Source organism: Pristis pectinata, chromosome 1 (assembly GCF_009764475.1).
Source record: "Pristis pectinata isolate sPriPec2 chromosome 1, sPriPec2.1.pri, whole genome shotgun sequence".
Taxonomy (NCBI): domain Eukaryota; kingdom Metazoa; phylum Chordata; class Chondrichthyes; order Rhinopristiformes; family Pristidae; genus Pristis; species Pristis pectinata.
The window spans coordinates 57,320,957-57,333,832 of NC_067405.1; the positions used below are offsets into that span (position 1 = coordinate 57,320,957).

The 12,876-nt window shown below is 38.1% G+C and overlaps 1 protein-coding gene across 1 annotated transcript in view; it reads right to left on the bottom strand.

Annotated features, from left to right (window-relative positions):
* The window catches only part of dnah7 (dynein, axonemal, heavy chain 7), a 236,137-nt gene that overhangs the window by 64,396 nt on the left and 158,865 nt on the right, over nucleotides 1-12,876 (bottom strand). Inside the window, exons 48-50 of the mRNA XM_052011084.1 lie at nucleotides 12,506-12,696; nucleotides 11,199-11,332; nucleotides 877-1,212 (exon numbers count right to left, since the gene is read on the bottom strand). Coding sequence (XP_051867044.1) covers nucleotides 877-1,212; nucleotides 11,199-11,332; nucleotides 12,506-12,696 — 661 coding nt within the window. The remainder of the gene's footprint in view (nucleotides 1-876; nucleotides 1,213-11,198; nucleotides 11,333-12,505; nucleotides 12,697-12,876) is intronic.

The following is a 12,876-nucleotide window of genomic DNA, read 5'->3' on the forward strand; positions in this document are numbered from 1 at the left end:
CAGAGGGATCTGGGGGTTCATATCCACAGATCACTGAAAGTTGCCACACAGGTGGATAGGGTAGTTAAGAAAGCTTATGGGGTGTTAGCTTTCATAAGTCGTGGGATCGAGCTTAAGAGCCGCGAAGTAATGATGCAGCTTTACAAAACTCTGGTTAGACCACACTTAGAGTACTGTGTCCAGTTCTGGTCGCCTCATTATAGGAAGGATGTGGAGGCGTTGGAGAGGGTGCAGAGAATATTTATCAGGATGCTGCCTGGATTAGAGAGTATGGATTATGAAGAGAGACTAAAGGAACTAGGGCTTTACTCATCAGAGAGAAGGAGGATGAGGGGAGACATGATAGAGGTATACAAAATATTAAGAGGAATAGATAGAGTGGACAGCCAGCGCCTCTTTCCCGGAGCACCAATGCTCAATACAAGAGGGCATAGCTTTAAGGTAATGGGGGGAAGGTTCAAGGGTGACGTCAGAGGGAGGTTTTTCACCCAGAGAGTGGTTGGTGCATGGATCGCGCTGCCTGGGGTGGTGGTGGAGGCTGATACGTTGGGCAAGTTCAAGAGATTGTTAGATAAGCATATGGAGGAATTTAAGATAGAGGGATATGTGGGAGGAAGGGGTTAGATAGTCTTAGGAGTAGTTTGAAGGTCAGCACAACATGGTGCGCCGAAGGGCCTGTATTGTGCTGTATTGTTCTATGGTTCTATGGTTCTATAGATCAGTGTAGTGAGGCTGCCTTTGAATGCTGGTGTACACACTGCCCAATCAAAGTTTCCATTACTGTATAGTATTATCAATTCTCCATCCTTGCAAATGTTGAAAACATTATCCGTTTTCTGATTGCACAATATAAAACTAGACCAAGTTTCATCTTACCTCTCTGATAGGACATCAGATTTTTCTGAATTTTCAATAGACATGATGAACAGGTTGATAAACCAATTCAGGGAATACTGGTACATAGGCTCTATATTGCCAAGGTCAGCAATTGAGAAAAACAGGATCGAAGAGTGTACTGCAATCGGTCTGTAGCCCATTCGAGTAGCATCAATCTTCTTTTCTGTCTCCTCAGCTACAGTTTGCTTCTGAGTTATTTCATTAGCAAGTACTTTTGATGAAGATAAAACCTGTATGGCAGTTTCATCTTCTAAAATATTTCCTTCTGAGGTTGAGAGAATTTCCAGAATTTTATCTTCAATTTCTTTTAGCAGCCTGAAATGTTAAACATTTCAACTTATTACATGTGTATTTACTGCACAATTATTACTTCATTCTAAAGGAACAGGAAAGTGATGGCAGACAACATATATTAATCTACAACCTAAATATATTAGTTTGGATTTATCACGAACATCTTTAAGACTGAATAATACAGTCTTGTAACTCACAATTAACACAATCATTCTTTCATTACCCATATTTAACAGGCTTTGTAAGTCAGGTATTAAATATTTTAATGACAGCTTCTCATTTTATTGTTTTTGGCAGCAAGGATCATGTGGATGGAGTAATTAGGGTATACCACACATGAAAGATCACATGCCCACATTGGAGAATACTCAGTTTTCCTTCTAATTTTCAGATCAGAAAATTCAAGGCATCCTTAAACAGAGCCTGTACTACAATAGAATAACACCACGTGCTGTTTGTATGATCCAAAGTGTGCCTTTTTGTATCTAAATGATAAGGAAAATAAAACACAAGAACTGGATGCTATTGCCCTCTTACTTTGTAGAAAACTTTGGTTTCATTCTCTCTTATTTCCTCCATGATTTGTATATGTATAAGAATGTCTGAGTGTCCTTCTCCAAGAGAATCTCACATTGTAACTTCCGAGACTCTTCCAGTTCAAGTGGGTTCAAATATATTATAATGTCTCTGATCACATGAACTGAAAAAGCATGTTTCAAATATTAAAGGGGCTAAATGGGACAGATTCAGAAGATAGGCACAGAATCACAGCTCACAGCTCAGCCTGGCTCACTGCATGCAATGCAGGCAGCACATCAGTTCTGATTTACTTACTGGGGTAAAATCTGAAACTTAGCTTACCAAAGCAGTGCGCATCAATTTTAGAAACATAGAGAAACTACAGCACAATTCAGGCCCTCCAGCCCTCAAAGCTGTGCCGAACATGTCCCTACCCTAGAAATTACCAGGCTTACCCATAGCCCTCTATTTTTCTCAGCTCCATGTACCTATCCAACAGTGTCTTAAAAGACCCTTTCGTATCCGCCTCCAGCACCGTTGCCCGCAGCCCATTCCACGCACTCACCGAGTAAAAAACTTACCCCTGACATCTCCTCTATACCTACTCCCCAGCACCTTAAACCTATGTCCTCTTGTGGCCACCATTTCAGACCTGGGGAAAAGCCTCTGACTATCCACCCAATCAATGCCTATCATCATCTTATATACCTCTATCAGGTCTCCCCTCATCCTCCATTGCTCCAAGGGGAAAAGGCCGAGTTCCCTCAACCTGCTTTCATAAGGCATGCTCTGCATTCCAGGCAGCATCCTAGTAAATCTCCTCTGCACCCTTTCTATGGCTTCCACATCCTTCCTGTAGTGAGGCGACCAGAGCTGAACACAGTACTCCAAGTGGAGTCTGAGCAGGGACCTATATAGCTGCAACAATACCTCTCGGCTCCTAAATTCAATTCCACGATTGATGAAGGACAATACACCATATGCCTTCTTAACCAGAGAGTCAACCCGCGCAGCAGCTTTGAGCGTCCTATGGACTTGGACCCCAAGATCCCTCTGATCCTCCACACTGCCAAGAGTCCTACCATTAAGACTATATTCTGCCATCATATTTGACCTACCAAAATGAACCACTTCACACTTATCTGGGTTGAACTGCATCTGCCACTTCTCAGCCCAACATTGCATCCTATCTATGTCCCGCTGTAACCTCTGACAGCCCTCCAAACTATCCACAACACACCCAAGCTTTGTGTCATCCGCAAACTTACTAACCCACCCCTCCACTTCCTCATCCAGGTCATTTATAAAAATCACAAAGAGCAAGGATCCCAGTACAGATCCCTGAGGTACACCACTAGTCACCAACCTCCATGCAGAATATGACCCTTCAACAACCACTCCTTGCCTTCTGTGGGCCAGCCAGTTCTGGATCCAAACTGCAATGTCCCCTTGGATCCCATGCCTCCCTACTTTCTCAATAAGCCTTGCATGGAGTACCATATCAAATGCCTTGCTGAAATCCATATACACTACATCTACTGCTCTCCCTTCATCAATGTGTTTAGTCACATCCTCAAAAAATTCAATCAGGCTCATAAGGCAGGACCTGCCCTTGACAAAGCCATGCTGACTATTCCTAATCATATTATACCTCTCCAAATGTTCATAAGTCCTGCCTCTCAGGATCTTCTCCATTAGCTTACCAACCACTGAGGTAAGACTCACTGGTCTATAATTCCCTGGGCTATCCCTACTCCCTTTCTTGAATAAGGGAACAACATCCGCAACCCTCCAATCTCCCGTCTCCATCAACGATGCAAAGATCATTATCAGAGGCTCTGCAATCTCTTCCCTTGCCTCCTACAGCAGCCTGGGGTACATCTCATCCCATCCCAGCGACTTATCCAACTTGATGCTTTCCAAAAGTTTCAGCACCTCCTCTTTCCTAATATCTACATGCTCAAGCTTTTCAGCCCGCTGCAAGTCCCCACTACAATCCCCCAGATCTTTTTCCGTGGTGAATACTGACGTAAAGTATTCATTAAGTACCTCCTCTATTTCTTCCGGATCCATACACACTTTCCCACTGCTGCACTTGATAGGCCCTATTCTTTCGCATCTTATCCTCTTGCTCTTCACATACTTGTAGAATGCCTTGGGGTTTTCCTTAATCCTGCCCACCAAGGCCTTCTCATGCCCCCTTCCAGCTCTCCTAATCCCCTTCTTAAGCTCCTTCCTATTAGCCTTATACTCTTCCAGATCTCTAACATTACCTAGCTCTCTGTACCTTTTGTAAGCTTTTCTTTTCCTTTTGACTAGATTTATTATAGCCTTTGTACACCACGGTTCCTCTATCCTCTTGTGACTCCCCTGTCTCATTGGAACATGCCTATGTAGAACTCCACACAAATATCCCTTGAATATTTCCCACATTTCTTCCGTACTTTTCCCTGAGAACGTCTGTTCCCAATTTAGTCTTCCAATTTCCTGCCTGAGAGCCTCATAATTCCCTTTACTCCAAGTAAGCGCCTTTCTAGTCTGTCTGTTCCTACCTCTCTCCAGTGCTAACGTAAAGGAGATAGAATTATGATCACTATCACCAAAATGTTCACCCACTGAGAGATCTGACACCTGACCAGGTTCATTTCTCAATACCAAATCAAGCACAGCCTCTCCTCTTGTAGGCCTATCTACATATTGTGTCAGGAATCCTTCCTGAACACACTTAACAAACTCCACCCCATCTAAACCCCTCACTGTCTGGAGATGCCAATCGATGTTTGGGAAATTAAAATCCCCCATCACAACAACTCTGTCATTCTCACACCTTTCTAGGATCTGCTTCCCTATCTGCTCCTCAATATCCCTGTTACTATTGGGCGGCCTATAAAAAACACCCAGTAAAGTTATTGACCCCTTCCTGTTCCTAACCTCTACCCACAGAGACTCCGTAAACAGTTCCTCCACGACGTCCACCTTTTCCGCAGCCGTGACACTATATCTGATCAACAGTACCACCCTCCCCACCTCTTTTGCTTCCCTCTCTGTCCTTTCTGAAACATCTAAAACCCGGCACTTGAAGCAACCATTCCAGTCCCTGAGCCATCCAAGTCTCCGTAATGGCCACCACATCACAGCTCCAAGTATTGATCCAAGCTCTAAGCTCATCCACCTTGTTCACAATACTCCTTGCATTAAAATAAACACATCTCAAACCTGTCTGAGCACATCCCTTCTCTATCACCTGCCTATCGTACCTACTACTAGCTTTCTCTATTTGAGAGCCAAACACCTCTTCCCCAGTCTCTCCAGTTCGGATCCCACCCCCCAACAATTCTAGTTTAAACTCTCCCCAGTAGCCTCAGCAAACCTCCCCGCCAGGATATTGGTCCCCCTGGGATTCAAGTGCAACCCGTCCTCTTTGAACAGGTGATACCTGCCCCAATGATCCAGAAATCTGAATCCTTGCTCCTTACTCCAATCCCTCAGCCACGCATTTAACCTCCCCCTCATTCTGTTCCTACACCCACTGTCACTTAGCACAGGCAGTAATCCAGAAATTACTACCTTTGAGGTCCTGCTTCTCAACTTCCTTCCTAATTCTCTATAGTCTTTCTTCAGGACCTCATTCCTTTCCCTACCTATGTCGTTGGTACCAATATGTACCACGACCTCCGGCTGTTCTCCGTCCCCCTTCAGGATATCTTGGACGCGATCTGAAACATCCCGGACCCTGGCACCTGGGAGGCAAACTACCTTCCAAGTTTCTTTCCTGCGTCCACAGAATTTTGTTGATGGCAAACATCACATAAAGATGGTATATAACTTTTTAGGGGGAAATGCATTATAGCTGCAGCAGATGCTGGCAACAGTTCTGTAAATCATGCTAACTTGGAAGATGTTCAAGAATTGCTAAGCACAAGAGGTTGCAGGCTGTATCATTTTCAAACATTGCACTGGAAACATCAGCAGAGGATGCTTAAATTAGGAGAAATCAAGTTTTCACGGGGGGCCAAGAGGCCCTACAGATAAATGTTCAGAAGGCCTTAGGAGGAAGCCATAGTGGCAGTCAATGGCCATGGACCTTAATCCTCTGAGCCTTGTTTCTGGAATTTAGGAAAGAAAATTGGAAATTAAATAGCGGTAAACACTAAGCAGTTTTCTGTGCCTGATAGATTATATTTTGGTGTTTTAAAAAGGTTAGTAACCACATTTGTTTGAGCTTTTAAAATTCAAAATTACTCCCAAAGATTTGAGAGTAGCAAACACTTGTTCTCTTTACTCTTTACAATATTTTTATTGAATCCATGAAAAAAATACAGAGAACATGCATCAAGAAAGAGAATAAAAAGACTACTGAATACGTTGTATTAAATCATACTTAGATTACAATACTCTAAATTAATAATCACATATTGTAGTTAGTTAATAAAGGAAGAAAAAATTGACATATTTTATATTAAAAAATCTACTCCCACTACCAAAATCCGAAGCTGTTAGATGGAAAAAACAAGGAAAAACTTTTAAAAACGTAACCGTGTCAACCAATATCTGCATATTAGTCCCCAGATCAGAGATTTTGAAAATAATTCCAAAAAGGTCCCCACAGGGTTTGAAAGTCTAGGTTAGGTTCAAAAACTGAACAGCGAATCTTCTCTAGATTCAAGTATGACATAACATCCCATAACCATTGAGCATGAGTAGGTGGAGTAACTTCCTTCCATTTAAGCAATGCAGCTCTCCTGGCTATAAGAGAAATAAAGCCAGAATATGTAAATCAGAAGCCTTCAAAGTTATATCTTTTTCTCCAACAATCCCAAATAGTGCAGTCAAAAGATTAAGTTTAAAATTTATTTTGAAAAGTACAGAAAAAGTATGAAAGACCTCTGTCCAACATTTTTTAAGACTCTGACACATCCAAAACATGTGAATTAAGGAAGCCACTCCATTATTGCATTTATCACAGTAAGGAGATATGTCAGAATAAAAACGGGATAATTTATCTTTAAACAAGCGAACTCTGTGGACCACTTTAAATTGAAGGAGAGAATGACGAGCACATAATGACGAAGTATTAACCAACTTGAAAATTTCATTCCAAGTTTCCTCAGAAATTGACATCTGCAAATCTTGTTCCCAAGCATTTTTAATTTTATCTAGTGGCACCTTACTCATTCCTAGTAATCTGCCATAAACATTAGATATTGAGCCATCCTGAAAAGGTTCCAAATTAAAAATTACATCTAACAAATTCGTATCAGGACTCAAAGGAAAAAATTGTAATTGAGATCGAAGAAAATCTCTAATTTGTAAATATCTAAAAAAAATGAGTTTTTGGTAAATTATACTTGGTAGACAATTGTTCAAATGAAGAAAGGTTTCCTTCAACAAACAGATCTTGGAAACAAGTAGTACCGAACTTGTCCCACTCTTTAAAAACTACATCAGTCATAGAAGGTTTAAAAAAGTAATTAAAGAAAATGGGACTGGACAAAGAAAAACTCAATTAACCAAAATATTTTCTAAATTGTAGCCAAATCCTCAAAACACGTTTAACTACTAAATTATCTGTTAGTTTATTTAATGATATTGGAAGTGAAGAACCAAGCAAAGAGATAATAGAAAATTTTTTAACAGAATTAATTTCCGAAGAGACCCATACTGGATGAGCCTCTTGATTAATGTAATGTAACCAAAACGTAAGATTTCATACATTGACTGCCCAGTAATAAAATCTAAAATTAGGTAAGGTTAAACCTCCGTTCTTTTTAACCTTCTGAAGGTGAACTTTATTTAGTCTAGGATGTTTATTATTCCATATATAGGAAGAAATAATTGACTCAAGAGAGTCAAAGAAAGATTTAGGAATAAAAACAGGTAAAGCCTGAAATAGATATATAAATTTAGGTAAAATATTCATTTTAATAACATTAATTCAGCCAATCAATGATATAGAAAGGGGAGACCAACTTGATAAAACCCTTTTCACATAGTGCAGTAAGGTGAAAAAATTTTCTTTAAATAAATGCTTATAATTTTTAGTAATTGACACCCCCAGATAGGTAAAATGATTTCTCACAATTTTAAAAGGAATGTTAATATCAACTGGTACCAAGTTATTCAGAGGAAAAAGTTCACTCTTGTATAAGTTTAATTTGTAGCCTGCAAAATGACTAAAGCGAGAAAGTAAAGAAAGCATAGGAGGTAAGAAGGCTTCAACATTAGATATAAAGAGTAATAAATCATCAGCAATATAAAAACTTTATGGTTAATACCTCTTCTGGAGATACCAAGGATATCTCTAGATTCTCAGAGAGAAATAGCTAAAGGTTCTAAGGCTAAATCAAAGAGCAAAGGGCTCAAAGGACATCCCTGTCTGGTTCAACGTTGAAGTTTAAAGGATTTAGAATTTTGAAAATTAGTAAGAACTCGAGCAGAAGGGGATAAATGAAGAAATTTAGTCCATTGGATAAAATTGGGCCCAAAATTAAATTTCTCTAAGGTTTTAAATAAGTAATTCCTTTCAATCCAATCAAAGGCCTTCTCAGCATCTAGAGATATCACACATTCCGATATTTCCTTAGAGGGAGAATAGATAATATTCAATAAATGATAAATATTACAATGAGAATATCAATTTTTAATAAAACCAGTCTGATCATCGGATATAATTGAAGGTAAAATATTTTCCAATCTACGAGCTAGAACTTTAGATAAAATTTTAACATCCACATTAAGTAGCGAAATTGGTCTGTACGAAGCACATTCTGTTGGGTTCTTATTTTTCTTAAGAATAAGTGAAATAGAGGCTTCATAAAAAGATTGTGGTAATCTACCCAATTTAAAAGAATCCGAAAAGACAGCACATAAGTGAGGTATAAGCAAAGAGGAAAGGGCCTTATAGAATTCTCCAGGAAATCCGTCAGGACCCGGAGTCTTTCCAGAACGTAAAGATCACACAATCTCGGCGATTTCCTCGTATGTAATAGATTGATCCAACTGTTTTCGATTTTCAGTGGAAAGTATAGGAACGTTTAATTGGTCAAAGAAATTATCCATTACTGTATTATCTTAGGAAAATTAGAACTGTAAAGATTAGAATAGAATTCTCTAAAAGTATCATTTATTTCTAAAAGATCAATTGTCCTCTCGCCATTGGCTTTCGAAATTTCTTTAATTTGCTGTCTAGCTCTGGAGATATTTAATTGGTTAGCCAGTAATTTACCTGTTTTATCTCCATGAATATAAAATTGACTTTTATCTTTTAAAAGTTGACTTTCAATTGAATATGTTAAAAGAAGATCATATTTAGTTTTAATTTCAACTCGCCTTTTATATAAAGCCGGATCTGGATCCAAGCATATTTTTGATCTAATAGTTTCAGGTGATCAACTAGATCAGCTCTTTCTCTGTTAGCTTTTTTCCTGATGCTTGCCATATAAGAAATAATTTGACCTCTAATAAAGGCTTTGAAAGTATCCCAAACGATAAGACTAGAAATCACTTCTGATGAATTCTCTTTAAAAAAAAGAGTAAATTGTTTCTCCATAAATTTGAAAAAATTTTTATCAGATAACAAGGTTAGGTTAATAAGATGTTCTAGTAAGATGGGAGAGAGAAAACAGGGAATGATAAGCCTTTTAAAGTGACATCAGTACCAGGGAATGTGCTGCAATATGACACTTAAAAAAACAAGGTGACTTAGCAACATGGATAAGTAAAATGAAAATCATGTCAAACAAGTCTGTTAGGATTTTTTCATAGTGTAGATAAAGGGATACCAGAGGATATAATGTGTTTAGATGTTCAAAAAGGTCACACACAAAGGGTAATTACACAAAACTAGGTATAACATATTAGTAGGAATTGGGGATTGGTTAATAAACATTGTTGTTAACAGAAATTGTGGGCATCTCCATTAGCTCAGTTGCGAAAACCCAACCAAACTACAGCACCTGGTGGACAATATCTCATTTTCCAGGATGTGGGAAGATCAGTGGAAGATCACACTTTTGATATATGTTTACTTTTTTGCTGTGCTGGCTCAGAATTCTGCCATCATTCCATATCAGTGTTCAAGGGGCTTATAGGATTCCTCATGACAGTGAGGTTCTGCAGCAGAACACTGCAAATCTTGAGATCCACTATGCTGAGTACTCTAGCATTGTCAGGTATAGTAGTTCAGCCAGCAGAATCATTGCCCCAGCACATCATTGGTCTTTCATGTTTTATCTGACAGCATGGCATTCATTGTATATAGGCCACAAGTGTGTAGATTGTGCACTGGAGTCACAAGCCACGTCACAAGTGGATCGCACTTATCATTCTTTTGTTACCTTTTTATTTGTCCTGATGGTTGAAATCAGATGGCAGAGCAGACTGCTGCAGAATGAAGGCATTGTGACTGCCAGAGGGAGACTGAGACTGTCCTGTAAGTTGCATTGTGTATGGTCACGTCGCAACTGGCATTGAAGAAATGATATCCTTTTTTATTGCTGTACATCTCTGATTGGCAAATGGAAGGCTATGTGTATTGCACTCAATAGCACAATGAACCACAATGAAGTCTGCAATCCTCCCACAAGTGCACGTTTTTTCTACTTCTCTCTCACATGTAGATCATTTACTTTGAATAAAGATTCTCAAGTTCCATTATACAACAGTATATGGGAAATAGCAAGATGTTTAAAAACATCTACAAATCCAGCCTGGAAGAATCCTGATAAATAAAAGTTCATGGACACTGGGACCTTAACAGCTCTGCTTGCCTAAGATTTCCAGTCTCTACTGATAACAAGAAGTGAAAAGCCAGAGAGTGGGAATTCCATCACAGCTGGTTATTCTCTAATGTCGATAATGTGTCATGTTCTCTGATATGAAAGTAGTAGATAGGATGGCAATAACATGCTTGACATTATATGTAACTACACTGCATTAAAACCAATTAAGGTGTCCATATAGACAATAACTGATCAAGCAAATAGAGATCAACTGAGGCTTCAGTGCTTTCCCTGTAAGTTAAGGAATCTATAGCAAAAGGAAGAAATGTGACAGAAAATGTGACATTTCATGTAGATTGCTGATAGATGGTAGGTGGTGTCAAACATATTGAGAACATTGGATGGAAAACATGTTGATTGTAATACCTCGTATTTGCACTGACTGGCCTGGTGAGATTATTGAATTCCTTCTATGTGTCCAGTTGCTATTGGGATTGGGATTCAGAGTTGGTGGATGTGAAGATGAACACCATGACATTTCCTTCCACCATTTCACTCAAATTAATACATTTCTATATTGACAAAATGATTTGGTGGCATCAGTTGGCCTATATTACAAAAATGTTTACTACTTTTAATTGCATTGTTTTTCCTGTGAAAGCCTCCAAATGTAACTCATTATCTCTGTGCTAATTTAGTTGAAAGATAGAAAAAAAGTGTATGCATTACAGGAATATGTATATTAATGACAGAAATTTGTATCTTTACCTTTTGTTTTCTGCACTTTGTAAAATTAAAGCCTGCTTCTCATCTTCCAAGTCTGGCCTTTCTTTCGCCACTACAATGCCCAGAAGCTGGTCTTGCATCCCCTCAGAAGTAATCATAAAGTTTAGCAGTGTCACCTGTAGGTTAGGGGAAAATATCAAAAATACAAGGATTGCTAGCAGTTCATTGCAATCATTATTGAATATAAATACAATACTTATAACTTATTTCATATCACCATATATGTGGTGATCACATTAGAACAGATGCACTCAGCCTATTCAAATATTTAATCATGGCCAAACTGTCATCATGTAGAATTAGAGCATAATTGTCATTAGGCATTCAATTAAAGTAAAAAAGTAAACACTTCTATTGACTTAACTTAACAATCTATTAATCTAAGGATGCTAAAAAAGTGTTTATTTAATGTTAAACAAAGTAGAGGGTTAGATATATTTGTAAATATATATACAAAGAAGCTTTGTATGAAAAGATTCTATAATGCTCTAAAAACTGTCATATTTTTGGAAGGGTGGCTATAATCATATGTTCATGATATCATTGCAACATAACAGTTCCAAGATTCAAATTTAATAGTTTATTATTTCCTTAAGGTCAGAAACTATTTTACTGGTAGCATTTTCAATGTGATGTAATTGACTTCCGAAATGTTTGATTTTATTTTATCTTGGATCCATAATTGTAAAATTAAGTGGCTGTGATACTGAGCTAGTTAAACCTATAGGCAGTCATTGGTAGATCATTCACAATGTTTTCCAATTAGTCAAGAGAAGTATTTGAGGAAAAATTAGATAAAAATCAATAAGGACAGCATGCAGCCTTGATAGATTTATATAATTATGTATAAAGCTTTAGGATATGGTAAATGTGATGGTTACATTCCTAGATATAGAGGCCTGGATTAATCATCAAAAAACATGATCAAACTGTACTTGACAGCTGGAAATATAAATCTAGTTGATTAGATAACATTGGAATAAAAGGCTATTGTCAGTAATAGTGACCATAATACTGGCAAATTGTTGCAAAAACCCATCTGGGTCACTCACACCCCTTCAGGACAGGAATCTGCCACTCTTGTTCAGTCTGACCTAAATGTGACTTGTGACCCACAGCAATGTGATGACTTTCAGCAGCTTATAAAGTTGCCCATCAAGCTATTCAGGTCAACCTTAATTAAGTTAGGTATAGGGAGTAATTACTCACCTTGCTAGCAATGTCTACATTGCACATATCAGTAATTTAAAAAAAAGTATAAAATAAGCAATTTTGATCAAATTTCAGACCTTGACAGATGTTTCTGGAAGATAATGGGGATTTCTCAATTTAGTTGTGATGTAAAAGCGAAAATCTGGGGCATATTCAATTGTAGAGTCACCTAGTCGAATGCATATGGTTCCACCTTGCTTGAACGTTTGTTTAAGTAGTAATGGTTCCAAGATGGGATCCAGCTCCTCACCAACATTTTCCAACAAAACTGAAAAAAATATTATTTATACTTATACATTTTTTTTTTACAAATTTCATGCTTATTGACCACATAAAGTAGGTATTTACTTACACTATAAACTTAAGTTCGCAATTTATTCATAGATAATTATCCTTTGATATATAATAATTTCATATTAGCTGCTGTTAACACCTTAAATTCTGAAGG